The 15,262-nt window shown below is 40.9% G+C and overlaps 1 protein-coding gene across 3 annotated transcripts in view; it reads left to right on the top strand.

Annotated features, from left to right (window-relative positions):
* The window catches only part of ARID4B (AT-rich interaction domain 4B), a 172,213-nt gene extending 157,281 nt beyond the window's left edge, over nucleotides 1-14,932 (top strand). For all 3 annotated transcript variants that reach the window (XM_045010207.1, XM_045010205.1, XM_045010206.1), the window contains 4 exons: nucleotides 1,601-1,714; nucleotides 4,290-4,505; nucleotides 7,343-7,489; nucleotides 13,172-14,932. In XM_045010207.1, the coding sequence (XP_044866142.1) occupies nucleotides 1,601-1,714; nucleotides 4,290-4,505; nucleotides 7,343-7,489; nucleotides 13,172-13,302 (608 nt within the window). In that variant the 3' untranslated portion in view covers nucleotides 13,303-14,932. The remainder of the gene's footprint in view (nucleotides 1-1,600; nucleotides 1,715-4,289; nucleotides 4,506-7,342; nucleotides 7,490-13,171) is intronic.
* Nucleotides 14,933-15,262: the final 330 nt, after the last annotated feature.

The following is a 15,262-nucleotide window of genomic DNA, read 5'->3' as shown; positions in this document are numbered from 1 at the left end:
CAGCAAGTTGGTCATCAGTACATACCTTCGCTTCCCACTATGCGATAGTGAAGCAGTCCAGGGGTGATGCTGCATTTGGTTCAGCAGTCCTTCACTCCGCAACATCTCACTCTGACCCCACCGCCTAGGTAAGGCTTGGGAGTCACCTAACTGGAATCAATATGAGCAAGCACTCGAAGAAGAAAAGACAGTTACTCACCTTTGTAACTGTTGTTCTTTGAGTTGTGTTGCTCATATCCATTCCAAACCCGCTCTCCTTCCCCTCTGTCGGAGTAGCCAGCAAGAAGAAACTGAGGGGCTCTGAGTCAGCAGGGGCATATATCCGGCACCATAAGGGCGCCACTCCAGTGGGCGCCTCAGCCGACCCACCAAGTGTTGCTAGGGTAAAAATCTTCCGATGATCGTGCATGCAGAAGCGTGCACAGCTAATTGGAATGGATATGAGCAACACATCTTGAAGAACAACAGTTACACAGGAGAGTAACCATCTTTTTCTTAATTTTAAAATGATTTTGCTACAGGAGCCCATAGTATCTGTAAATCAGGCAGTTTCTGAGTCTTTACAGTTCCCATTGGATTTTTTTTTTAAACCAGATGTCCTAGAATCTATTTCAGTTTTCCCTTCCTCCTCTAGTTTTATTCCCTATGGCCATAAATACCAATATTTTTCACTTTCACTTTCACTTTTTAAATCTGAGAAGCAGAGAGGTGGGGAAAAGGCAAAATGAAAGGCTGTTGGTACTTCAGAATTGTCTGCTAGACTTCAAAACACTTTCATTTCCACAGAAAATCATTCAAGCAGGTTTAATGCATCGTGGCTTTATTTTTTTTCTTGAAGTTAAGCTGTAACATGCTGTCCATGTCTCATTACACTGATGAAGAGTTTCTAAGTTTTTTTTTTTTTTACTATAAAAGAAGAGTATGGTTGACATATGTTAATGGACTTTATTCATAGGATGGTGGGATCTTACTTTATTATGGTATTGCTGGATGCTTCTGATTCACCAGCCAGAGGGATTCCTAAATTTTAGAGTTCATACTTACCCCATCTCATCTGAAAAAAAACAAAACAACCAAAAAAACCCCAACCTGATACTGTTGATTGGTGCCTTACGTGTTCTATGAATGCACTCTGATAATATTGTTGGTACTGTTGGTTTTTTAAAATCTGTATTATTATCAAAGAGAAGTGGAGATCTTTTCAGATTCTTTCACTTTTAATGAATCTTGATAAATTTGTCATCTGAATAAATGCTTGTTTAATTTGCAGTTCTTGAACACCAAAATGTCCATGTGTGTCAGGAAAAATTATATTGAAACATATGACCTATTAGTTACTTGCAAACATCTAACACATTTTCTCTTTTATTAGCAAACTTTGTCTGCTTCTCACCCACCCCCAGTATCAGTTACTGTTGTTTACACATAAAATAATTAAATCCTGCTAATGGCAGCTGAGAAGAAAAGTCACGATTGTCTGTAAACTTAAATCTCAGAGGATCTGCCTGAGGCTTTAATATAGATAAATATGCCTTAACACCTGAAATACAAAGTTGTATAGTATTTTCACCAAGAATTTAATGATTTGTTAAAATTGGAGTCTGTACAGGTCAAAAAAGACTTAAAGATGCTCAGGGAGGAGGCGGTTCCTCAAAAAAGCAGAAAAGAAGCCACAAAACATCAGTGGTGAACAACAAAAAGAAGAGCAAAACTAGTAAGTATAGCAACTTGGTGCAAAATGAAACCTAGACTTAGAGAACATCTTGTATTTGAATGACAAGTGAAGGAAGTGTTTCTATAAAGATAACATTTTAGAAAAATGTGCTAAGTAGAGAATTCATAATAAATGTTAAAATGATGAAGCTGTTTTCGCTGAGTGCAAGAGTATTTAAAATTTCTTGCTATGCTGTTTCTCAGACTGATCCTATAAGGTGCTCAAAGCCTTCAGCTCCCATTGAATTCAGTGGGACTTGCAAGCATATGGCACTTTACAGGGCCTGTTTTTGTCAAAGAGGGAAGGAAAGAAAATATTTTGGGGTGTAGAAATACATACATTTTAAGGAGAGGAATAGGAACACTATGCAAAGTGAACTTACATACTATGCAAGATCAGTTTTCACACAATTTCACATAATTTAGAGGTGGTATTATTATTTTCACAGTACCACCAGTGTAATTACACAGGACCTGTATTCATCCACCTAAACTATTTGCTGCATATTAGAACACTTCACAAGTACATCTGACTTTTAAAGTAAACCAAATAAAAAATGAAGAGGCAACATCAGGATGTCCTCATAAGTAGATGTTAATTAATGAATATATAGATCATTTTCCTGCCTGCACTATGAAACTAGACATTTGCTCTGCATTATCCATTATCCTCTATGAGGCTACATCTTTACTGAATATACTCTAAAATATTTAGTTTGTGATGTTACCTGAACAATTCTGAGGTGAAATTCACTCTTCCCTACACAAGTCCCAAGTAGACAGTTTTTGTGCAGGACTTTCAGCGGCAGAAGTTTGACTTTTATTTTTTCACACATACCCCACTACCTACCCATTTACTTACCTTAAGGGCAGGTCATGTGTAACCTTAGATTTATATGTTCCCTCTTAGTAATTTAAAAATAACAAATAAAGCCAAACTGAATTCTTTACGGTTTGAGCCTGAAGGGCGGTTACAGATAATTTAATTTAGTGAAGGACTGTGAATGACTCAGTAAGTGATAAAATTAAAAACTTTTAAGCAAACAGGCATTACAACGGGGTGTATGGCCCGCGAGCCGGATCTGGACTGTCAGGGCTTTGGATCCAGCCTGCAGGATTGCCACCCCTGTGACACCACTCCCAGAAGCAGCCAGCACCATGTCCCTGTGGCCCCGGGGGAAGGGGTGCAGAGGGCTCCGTGTGCTGCCTCGCCTGCAGGCACCGCCCCCCACAGCTACCATTGTCTGGGAATGGGGAACCGCGGCCAATGGGAGCTTCAGAGACAGTACCCACAGGCGAGGGCAGCGCACGGAGCCCTCTGTTCCCCCTCTCCTAGGGGCTGCAGGGACAGGGTGCTGGCTGCTTCCGGGAGCGGCACGGAGCCAGGGCAGGCAGGCAGGGAGCCTGCCCTGGCCCTGGTGTGTGCGAGCCGCTCCAGGTAAGCAGCGCCAGGCCGGATCCCAAACCCCTCCTGTACCCCACACTCTCTGCCCTGAGCCCCCTGCCTGCACCCTGCCAGCATCCCAACCCCCTGCTGCACCTCGCACCCCAGTCCCCTGCCCTGAGCCCCCTTCTGTACTCCGCATCCCCTCCTGCACCCCAACCCCCTTCCCTGAGTCTCCTCGTACACTCTGCCCCTACCCCTTGCCCTGAGCCCCTTCCTGCACACTGCACCCACTCCCTCCTGCACCCCAACCCCCTTCCCTGAGTCTCCTCATACACTCTGCCCCTACCCCTTGCCCTGAGCCCCTTCCTGCACACTGCACCCACTCCCTCCTGCACCCCAAACCCCTGCCCCAGCCCTACATTCAGGGCCCTGCATGCAATTTCCCCCCCAGATGTGGCCCTCAGGCTAAAAAGTTTGCCCATCCCTGCATTACAATATAATCTATACTGCATTTATACTCACATTCGAGGAGGAAACGATGCATTATGGGGTGCACAATACCTAAATGATGAGAATGGGCATAATCCTTTCTCTAACGGTACCTTGGTGGTGGCTGCATGTACCTAACCTATAATTAGTGTGCTTCCCTTTTTATAATCAATTATAATAATGCTTGTTAATTAATAACATTACATTTACTTTTTTACCATAATTAATATCTGCATAAATGCCATAGCAATATCTATTAATATAAATAGCATTTTCCAAAACATTAATACTATTTAAAACACTTGTAGAAACCAGCTAGGACCAAACATATTTACAATATGACCTGGGGTTGTGTCCTAACTTATCTTCAGCTTGCTTCTAAATTGTCTTGATTCATTTTATTCATATTTTACCAGGCCTCGCTTGACAATTTTCAAACCTAGATTTTTGGGCCTACTTACAATCAGTATTTCTATATAAAAATAAGCAAGCACCACCTCTATAGGCAACACGCAATGGGTTGCAATTCAGATCCTACTGCCCACTCTGTACCTCCCTCTCTTCACCGGGGATGCATTTTACCCTTTCTATATTGAAAAAGAGGTATAACCCCTTTTCTGATATTTGGAACCAGCACTTGAGGAGTTAGTGGTTTGATTAATAAAATAAACCTATATTGTGTATTTTTGTGTTTCTTCAGCAAACAGCAGTGATAGTGAAGAACTTTCTGCTGGTGAAAGTATGACCAAGTCTCAGCCAGCAAAATCAGTTTCCACTGGAATGAAGTCTCACCATACCAAATCACCTGCAAGAATACAATCTCCAGGAAAATGTGGGAAAAACGGAGAGAAGGAATCTGATCTAAAGGAACAGAATAATCGTTTGCCTAAAGTTTATAAATGGAGTTTTCAAATGTGTAAGTGCCTTTTTTTAAACTAGATCTAGTTTGTTCCTGTAGTAAGAAATAGTAAATAAAATACTAAAGTATTTTCTTTCAGAATTACTTTCAGTCCTAACGTTACTGAATGTAGTTATCTTTCTCTAAGATTAACTTTTAATCCTGTGCACTTCCTTATATACCACTTATTTTTTTACACATAGGGTTTAAAGTCATTCTTAGGTTTTTGTGCAAACTGCCCTGTACTGGTGTGAATTTCATACTTCTTATGTTTAAGTTGACTTGTGTACCTTCCCCCCCACCCCCTTTGATGATCACTCAGAAGTTTCCCAGATTTGGTAGTCAGTCAGATTTCTGTGTGTTCCATTTTACCTTGGCAAAACTGGAACGAGAACAGATTTATATCCTGTTACAGCAATAAACTTCTCCATTTTGTTTATTAGTCAGCTGCTCTTGGATAACTTCGGTGTGTTGTGAGGCATGAAGTTGGAGTGAATGTGCTTTAATCCACATGAAAAATTCATCAATAGCTGATTAATGCAGACCCTGCAGTGCCTTACTGTTACTAGAGAGTGACTTCATTTTAACTTTTTTTTTTTAAATAATCCTTTTTTTAGAAAACAATTTGGGAAGGAAGCAGTTAATGCAATACTATCCTTCCACTGGAGAAAAAAGGAGGGCAACAGAAAATACAGGGAAAGGCTTCAACACCTCTTCTTTAATGTAACAAACATATTTAAGACCCGTTTTCCCTCATCCTGTCCCCCATAAGTCCAGCTGCCCTTTCAGCAGTAGCTTGTAGCCCAACAGCCATTTTCAGCTCTGTTTCTATTGTAAACTCAGACTTTAGGTTTTTGTTGTTAAGTGAGAACTAGAAGTGGCTGTTGGGCTACAAGCTACTGCTGAAAGCGTAGTGGGGCTTAAGGGGGATAGGAGAAGAGGGCAGCTTAAAATTGTACTCACTCCCTTCTGACTTTTCTGCCAATCCTCCCCCTCCCTTATGTTCCTAAAAAATAGAACTGGGAAATCAGGAGCCTTTAAATCAACTTTCAGTTCAGGTCCCTCAGGCTTCATGTCTTCAACTTTATAGAAGGGCACTGCTTTCCTGCACACCCCGAAGTAGCTGTCAAGACTTTCCTCTTCTTGGTGATGAGGTCTCATTTGTATACCTTTGTATGGCTTTTACATCCATTTCAAGAGCTCCACTGGTCAAGTTAGAATGTAACTTTGGACAATTCAGAGCCAGGTGTTGATTTTAAAAGTCCAGATAATTAAGTCTTGGTCTTAAAACCCTCCATGATCCTCTCCTCTCCCACAAGCACACATGAATGAAAAAGGAGCAGAGAATTCACCTACACACAGGGAATTCTTCACTTGCCATCTTCAGTCATTTTAAGGACCAGAGGATCTGACTCTAAACCCTTGGAGCCCAATCCTAAATCTGTGAGTACAGAGGATCTGACTCTAAACCCTGGAGCCCAATCCTAAATCTGTGAGTAAAGCTCCAGAGTAAAGGAACTTTGCTTGCTGAAACTGTGAAGAAATTGAGAGGACAGAATCCACACACCCATCTCAAAGCCTACAGCAAGATCCATTGCAACTTTGTGTGGGTATAGTGCCTAGCACAATGGGACCCCATTCTTGGTTGGTCCTTGGGCACTACTGTAAGAAACATGATTAAAAATAATTCCTTCATCACACCAGGGTCACATTCCACTTCTGCTGCTGATGGAGAATAGTAGACATAGCTTTCTGTTCTCCTTCAGAAGTTTGTAACTATGTGGCTCTGTGCTGTGCAATCATGCCCCTGCTCTACCCAAACCCCACTCACCAGTCCGCTCAAATGAGATGTGCAGATTTCCCACACAGCTCCCATAAGGGTGCTTTTTTATTCCCTTCTTCCCTACCGTCCTGCACATCAGACACAGGGTAAGAGCTGTTCTTTTTTGCACCTCGGGTGGCACAAAGATGTTGTATTTTAACCATAACTGGTCAGCTGTGAATTTCCCTGGCAGAGGAGAACTCTCAGTAAGAGTAAAAGCATCAGAGCTGGTGCCTGTTCCTACTGACATCCCAACATAAAATGCCTGGGGAAGGAGAGGCATATCAGGAGTAGATAGGGAAGGAGGAAGAGCTCTGTTATGCTACACTGATCCTCAGTTATTTTACGGTCCCTCACTTAGAGCAGCCTCTAGTATGTTCTAATTCACATTGGAGCCAGCACAGACTGTACTACAGAATCATGAAGCCATAACTGACTGGCTCCCTGATGACCATGCTACTCTCTTTGTCAGAGCTCTGCTTGTCGCGAGTTGAGACTCACGCCCACAGACTTTAATCTGTTTTTGACCTCATTTGTGCCCATCTAAGGATTCAGTTATTGATATTTAATCATGGAAAAATTCTTATTAATCTTCATAAGGATAAAACAATAAACCTTGTTTGTTCCCCCCTCCCCCTCAAAAATATTTGCCTGTCTGCCACTCGTGGTGTTTGAGGAGAAAATCTGTATTGATAGATGTTTGCTGTGTTGTAGCCGTGTGGTTCCAAGATATTAGAGACATAAGATGGATGATATAATATCTTTTAGTGGACCAATTTCTGTTGGTGAAAGAGACAAGCTTTCCAGCTACACAGAGCTGAAGAAGAAAATATATGACCTTACCCACCTTGTCTCTCTATGGTGACAGATGGCAACTAAAGTTGCTGTGGTTTTTAGCTGCTTTGTCCTCTAGATACTTTTCCGATACCCTCCCCATAGGATCTGAACGTCTCCCCAAAATTTACAACTAGAAAGTTTTATGGAAAGATCAATTCTATATTAATAATTAACTAAGGTGTTATTTAACTCACAGCTGACCTGGAAAATCTGACAAGTGCAGAGCGCATAACAATCCTACAAGAAAAACTGCAAGAAATCAGGAAACATTACCTGTCCTTAAAATCTGAGGTAGCTTCCATTGACCGAAGAAGAAAGCGCTTGAAGAAAAAGGAACGGGAAAGTAAGTACTTGAGGTTAAATTCTGTCCTCTGTTAGAGCCATGCAGTGGGATTACCCATTGTAGCTGAAGAATTTGGTGCTTAGATATCTGCCAAAAACTTCAAATGCATATACCTGTTAATTGCCAACAAGTTAAATTAAAAGTCCAAAAGAATGTTTTTCTTGGATTGATCTTTGTAACATGTGTAACATTTATGTTGCCATAAATGTTGGGTAACTCTTCATGAAAAATTGTTTTTCCAGCATACCATACAAGTATGTTTATCATTTTAATAGATGCCAACAATAGAAACCATGATACGAGTTCCCTTTGTTTCACTACTAATGCAGCCTTTATTTTTTTTAAAGAATACTGTCAGGTTAAAAAATCATATATGTTTTGAAAAACAAATTTCCATCTTTGGCTCGACTCCAACAAAGCATTTAGGCAGGGGCTTAAATTTAACCACATAAGTAGTCACATTGACTCGTGCTTAAAGTTAAACACTTGCTTACGTGCTTTACCAGAATGGGCTTTTTTTAAACAATGACAGATTAGTTTGGGGGGGGGGGGTATTTCAGTTTTAATTATCTAATGTACTTTTCACCATTTATACTGACTTTCTTACTGTTTTGCACCTTGTTCAGATAATGAAAACCTAATAAGGTTCTTCTGTTTCTATTTCCTATACTAGCACAGGATTGCTGTGTTTGTATTATAAAAACTAGGGGAATATTTAAGTGCAAAGTGGTTTTCACTGGAATTCATGAAAACATTTCTATTTAATATTAGGTTTATATAATCATTTAAAATACAACGCCTAAATGTTTGCACTTAAACTACCTGACAGTGCCACATGACACTGTTTCTCGTGATTTCAGTGCAGCCATCTGAGAAGTATGGCAAATTCATGCAATGTCCTGGGCTGGTATTCACATTAATAGCATTTGTAAAGCTGACAGCAAAATGTTTGTATAGATATCTAGAAATTCTTCAAAAATTCAAGTAAAAATGATCCCACAAAAATACAAGTCAGACATCCAACATTTTTAGTCAACAGCAGTGCATATGAAAATAACATTTTCAGAGGGATGTATTCTATTTTATTCTCTAAGAGGATCTACATTTTTTGAAGAATTATAAAACTAACTTTTTCTAATAAATGTATGCAAAATTCAATATTACTAGCTTGATTTTCTTTACAAATAAGTATCATAATTTACTATAAAATCATTTATCATGAGTCCATGATAAATTATAAAATATTAGCTCTTCATTAGCCTCAGAGGCATTACTTAATGAATTACTTTTAAAGGAACACCATCTTAAGTCACACTTCTCTCTGAAAATGTTATACCTACTGTTGTTATAAATAATATCTATTATTACTGCTGAAAGATACTGGAGAGAAATAGTATTTTTCTCTATTCTTCATTTGTTCACTTTGTATGTTTGACAGCACAGTGAAGTCATAGAAATGTAAAGCTGGAAGGAACAGGGGTAGGTTATCTTGTCCATCCCCCAGCACTGAGGCAGGACTAAGTATACCTAGACCATCTCTGACAGGTGTTTGATTGACGTATTTTTAAAAATCTCCAGTGATGGAGATTATATAACCTCTGCTGGGAAGTTAATCCAGATCTTGATTATCCTTATAGTGAGAAAGTTTTTCCTAATATCTAACCTAAATGTCTCTTGCAGCAGATTATTTCTTGTTCTACCTTCAGTGGACATGGAGAACAATTGATTACAGTCCTCTTGGTACACCCGTTAACATATTTGAAGACTATCAGGTGCCCCCTCAAGTCTTCTTTTCTTAAGACTAAACATGCCCACTTTTTTTAACCTTCCTGATAGCTCAGCTTTTCTAAAACTTTTATCATTTTTGTTGCTCCCCTCTCTCCAGTTTGTCCACATCTTTCTTAAACTGTAGCACCCAAAACTGGACAGAGTACTCCAACTGAGGTCTCCCCAGTGCCAAGTAGAGTGGGACAATTGTCTCCTGTGTCTTACATGTGACTTTCCTCTTAATATACCCAAGAATGGTATTAGCCTTTTTCACAGCTTCATCATGTTCTTGGCTCATGTTAAAATTTTGATCCACTATAACTCCCAGAGCCTTTTCAGCAGTACTACTGCCAGTAGCATAGCTGGGCGGGTAACAGGGGGGACGGCTGCTCCCCCTGAGCACATTCTCCAAAAGTGGCACCTTTTCCATGCAGCCAGCACTGGGCTCTGGACTCGGAGTCCGGAGCCCGGTTTTGCGTGCAGCCACCAGCTGGCTCTCGGCTCTGCACCGCCCCCCTGCATCCCCAGCCCGGCTCACTCGCTTGCTCTGGGGCTGCAGGCGGCGTCGGCTGGTTGCCTGGCTCCCCGGCGAGGAGGAGGAGGAGGCTCCCACCTGCCCGCACCTGCCCGGCTCACTAAGCTGAGCCCCACTTGGCGCATGCCACCCAGGCAGGGGAGGGCTCTGCCAGGAGGGGAAGGGGCGGCAGCGCATCGCCCCAGCACGGCAGGGGAGGGGGCTGAGGAGCAGCAGGCTCGTGGAGGCAGCACGCTGCCACTGCAAGTTGTTGAAGGTCTCACCCTGCAGCGTCTGCACAATCACCCCCTGCCTGCCCTGCTCCTCCTTGCCCTGCAGCCTCCGCCTGGCGGGGCTTCGAGGGGACCGGGGCGGCTCGGGTCCCTGCAGCCCCCGCACACGCCACACTCGCCACCCTGCACCGCAGCCTCCTTCCTGCTGCTGCCCGAGCACGTTCCCCAAGCCTGTCCCCGCTGGAAACAACTCCTGCAGTGCTCGTTTCCAATCCGTGTGGGGCTGGCGGGGCTGCAGGAAGGTCAGTGGAGAGGGGAGCTGGGCTGACTCTGTCCCCAGGCCACCTGGCCTGTATTAAGGGGTGCCCTTTGGGGCCCCTATGTCCTGCACTGAGGTGGTGCATTAGGACACTGCTGCCCATCAAGCGTTTGACCAGCTCCAGCGCTTGGGGGGAGCCTGTCTCTGTCTGTGCTGATCAGTGCGGGATTTACCCTTGACTTTAATAGGGGAAGGGGCAGGATTTCACTTTTCCTGGTTTCCGAGCAGTGCCTGTGACTTGCCACACAACATCTTATGGTGCCAGGTCTCCCAACAATAACCTTTGTCCTCGATTTTTCATAGGGATATATCCTGGATGGCCTTGAAAAGCAAGTGATTCCCTTACTAGTGCTAATCCAAGCACTCAAAAAATCATGAGGCAAGCCCTCAAATATCCCAAGATTGGCTTAAAAATCATGAGCTTTTAAAATATAATACAATTGGGGTTCTTTTTATTTGCCTTCTGGTTTTTGAGCTTTAGAGTTCCTGTTTTCCAGCTTTGCCCCTCTCCCATGAGGGCTAGTATCTTGTATTTGTTGTTGTTAATGATAGCTGAGATTCTCACATACTCACAGGCCTCTACGAGGTGAGGCTCTAAAAAGAATAATAAATGTCGCTAGATCAGGGCTTAATTCATAATGAAAGGTGCCAGGGCTCAAGCAATTTTTTTACTTTCATAACTGATGCAGCAAGCCCAAAGGTACCAGGGCTATGAGTGTCCAAGCCTACAGGTGCTGGGACTCAGCCTTGGCAAACCCTTGCACAAATTAAGCTGTGTGTGTGTGTCTGTGTACAGCTTAAATTAGTTAAAAACCCTAACTTTCAGTACTCAGTGTTTCAAAAATGTTAGACTGCCAACCTGTGTCGTAGAGGTGTCTTTTGTTTAACCCCCCCATGAATAAAGCTACTTTAAGGGAAATTACTGCTTTGTCCAACCCCGAAGAGCTACAAGATCTTTGCTCACCAATTCTCATAAAACTTGTATTTGTCATGCCTTTTTGGTGACTTTATGTCACGGAGTCCCCGGGCGATGCTCTGGAACTGCTCCCCACAAAGCCAGTCAAGACTCTGGGGAGCCTCCTCTCTCGGAGCAGACTGTCTTCAGGGCAAGAATCTTACACAGTTTCACCTCCCTGGGTCTGACCTTGGAGCATTCAGCATCCTCTATCCCTCCGTGCGCTTCCCACAGCGAGTCCACCCAGGTGGGGTCCTGGGGAAGCCACAGGGTCCTGCACCCCCACTTTGCAGTCAGACGTGACTCTTAGCCAGCCAGTAAAACAGAGGTTTATTAGATGACAGGAACATGGTCTAAAACAGAGCTTGTAGGTACAGGGAACAGGACCCCTTAGCCGGATCCATCCTGTGGGTGGCGGGGTGGGCAGTGAGCCAGACACCCACGTCCGCCCTCACTCCACATCCCCAGCCAGCTCCAAACTGAAACCCCCTCCAGCCCCTCCTTCTCTGCTGAGTTCCTTTCCCAGGCCAGGAGTTCACCTGATCTTTTTGTTCTCCCACACCTTTAGCATCCCCTTGCAGGGGGGAAGGGCCCCAGACACTAGTTGCCAGGAGACAGAGTGTCAGCCAGAAACTGAGGCACCCACACAGTATTCAGAGGAGACATTAAGAACAGTTCCACTTGGTCACACTTTAGTATTATGATCTATTATAAATAAAGTGCATTTCATTGATCGATTTTAAAATGAAATTAGTAACTGGAAAAAATGGCCAGTATTTTTTTTTAAACCTGCGACAATTATAAACTACTGTATTGTCATTTACTTTCTAGAATCTAAAGTATATCCAAGTATAATCTAGAGTTCTCCTGCGAAATGCCGGCTGTGCAAACGCTTCCGTGGCTGGATCATTCTGGTGTTTTTATTTTAAGTACAAAATAAATATGTGTAACAAATTTAAAAGTATGTAATTAGCAATTTGATGTCAGGTGGTGCCTTTTTTTTATGTGTTCGCGCCCCCTGATGTTAGAATCTGGCTACGCCGCTGACTACTGCCTGGCGAGTTATTCCCCATTTTGTAGTTGTGCATTTGATTTTTCCTTCCTAAGTATAGTACTTTGCATTTGTCATTACTGAATTTCATCTTATTGATTCAGATCAGTTCTCCAACTTATTGAGGTCATTTTGAATTCTAATCCTGGCCTCCAAAGTGCTTGTAACGCCTCCCACCATGGTGTCATCTGCAAATTTTATAAACACATTTCTCCACTCCACTATCCAAGTCATTAATGAAAATATTGAATAGTACCAGGCCCAGGAGAGACCCCTATGGGACTCGACTAGATGTATCCTCCGAGTGTAACAGTGAACCATTGATAACTACGCCCTGAATATGGTTTTTCAACCAGTTGTGTACCCACCTTATAGAAATAGTAATTTATAGTAATGTAGTACTGTATAATGGACCATACATTCAGTTTCCTTGTTTGTCTTGGTCTTTCACACAACAAGAAATTGTAAATAATTAATTATTAATTAAAAACTGTGTAGTAGTTGTTGGAGTCAGTGGATACTGACCCTTCTTGTATGACAGGGTTAGAACCTTTTGTTAACCCCAAATGGCATGTGACAAGAGCCACGAAATAAAATTAGCTTCTTATCTGCACTCCTCTTGTTATAACATGATGGTAAAAATCACAAAAATTGGCAGGGGCACTTGGGAGCAGGTTAAACTACTTTTAATTCTTTTTATTATTTTAACTAGCTAGATTTTAAGTTGATGGTGTCCCTTTAATGTTTATTATCTGCTTTGAAGTTGCTAATGTACATGCAAAGTATTTTTTTAATTTTATTTTAGTACATTTATTTAAACCTTTTTGTTTTTCTTTGTCATAGGTGCTGCTATTACATCATCATCTTCTTCCTCACCTTCCTCCAGTTCCATTACAGCTGCAGTTATGTTAACTTTAGCAGAACCATCTATGTCAAGTTCATCACAAAATGGGATGTCAGTTGAGTGCAGGTGACAGCAGGACTTGCCAAAGCACTTTGCACTTAATGGCTGCTGAGGGCCACTTTTTTTATACTGCACGGTGGCACAAAATTCAGACAAGCACTATTTTGTATTTTAAAATTGTTTCTTGACAAGCTAACTTTGCACTTAAGTGCACTTTTATGAAGAAAAAGTACAACAAACTGCTTTTCCTCAAGCAATAATTGTTTCCAACTTGTCTGGGAATTGTACGTCTAGTGACTCGAAGGCCTTCCACTGTGGCAAATGGAGAGGCTGTTCACTGCCTGTAGAGACAGTACAGTAAGCATACAGTTGTTGGATGGGCCTAATTGATGTGTTAAGGCTTACTGTACGTGTATTCCCTGGTATTTTGTTAAAGCTGGAACATTTGATATTTTTCCATTTATTTATGACAAATATTGAACCTATTTTCATTTGTACAAACTAATTGTTTTTTAACTTCTAAGTCACCTCATAGTGGCTTTAATTGTATAAGTCAAGCACATGTATTAAATTCAAAACCTGCAGTTAGTAGGATGTTTGACATCAGTCCTGATAACCAAATATGAAGATTCTCTTTTAAAAAGACTGACTAATGTTTACAGGTTTGAATTAGGCTAATAGGTTACTGTGGGTTGTAATAACCCATTAATTGGAATGGAACTACTGTACTTTGCCATTTTTCTATGAATCAGTATTTTTTTTAATTTTGATAAAATACATTATGACAAAAGGAAGAAAATGGCTATCAAACTGTATTAAATCTTAAACAATGTATAAAGATTGTATTTAGCCAGTTTAAAGTGTATATTTATTCATAATGGATTATAACAGTTATATTTTTGTGTTTTCTTGTAAATGTTTCTTTTCCCTTAAAGCAACAAATATTTCATTTGTAATGCTTATTTTATTACGAGCTGCAACAGAGAGGACTTCAAGAAGGAGAAAGCTGTGTTAATATAGTTTGTGGTTGCTGATATGAACACTGCCACAAAAGGATAGTTGTTTTTAATATAAATAGCTAGCTGAGTGTTAGACATACTTCTTTTTTTAAAAATGCCTTGTACAAAATCCAAAACCAACTCAAAACTGTTTTCACATATATTGATTTTATGTTGTATGAATCCCAAGCTCTCTCCTGTTAATTATACATCTTTGTAAGACATTTGTATATTGCGGAAGTGTTCATTCAAGCTATTTAATACCTGGCACTGTTAATACACAGTACTTTATTGTACAGATTGTTTTACTGTTTTAATTGTAGTTCCGTGTACTTCTTTTGGCTGGGGGAAAAAGGGGCTGGCATGTTTTTCTTTGTTTTTTGGCAATACAACATGTAATTTCAAAAGGTTTTGTTTGTAGATGCTAGAGTGTCAGAATCCTTTACATTCGACTTTTCTAAGAAAAGCGTTTTCAGTCTTCGTAGTGTGTGCTTACGGTAACTGATTTTATTGAAAATGGTTTCAAAGTATTCAGATTTGTACAAGACTGTAAAAATTTGTTGACAAACATTGAAGGAAAAGCTTATAGAAAAAAGCTATAAAATATATATTGGGTTCTGCAGACAATGGAGAATTATGTAATATATTGTACAAATGTAAACAAAGGCCTCTGAAATAAAATGCCATAGTTTGTGAATCCCTGATTTTGTTTCTAACAGTTTAATTAAGTAATTTTAGTGTGTTCATTTAAATGACACCAGACTGTAGAATCAATTAAGCTAATTGTATTGGTTGTGTTGTAAGAAATAAATATGTAAGGAATAATTTTGAGAAAAATATACTGGGCCAAATTCTCTTCTCAATTTGGCTGAATTCATCCTATACAGAGCCATGCTACTGATTAATTTGGCAAATTGACATAAATGAGGTAGCATCAGTATAATTAAAGACTGAATTAGATCCGCTTTAATTCAGTTATTTTGAAAATGTGAAAGAAAAGATGCTTAAGGTATTTGCTGACCTCTAATATCT

Source organism: Mauremys mutica, chromosome 3, assembly GCF_020497125.1.
Source record: "Mauremys mutica isolate MM-2020 ecotype Southern chromosome 3, ASM2049712v1, whole genome shotgun sequence".
Taxonomy (NCBI): domain Eukaryota; kingdom Metazoa; phylum Chordata; order Testudines; family Geoemydidae; genus Mauremys; species Mauremys mutica.
Note: the sequence above shows the minus strand (reverse complement) of the source record. Positions and strands in the feature narration are given on the sequence as shown.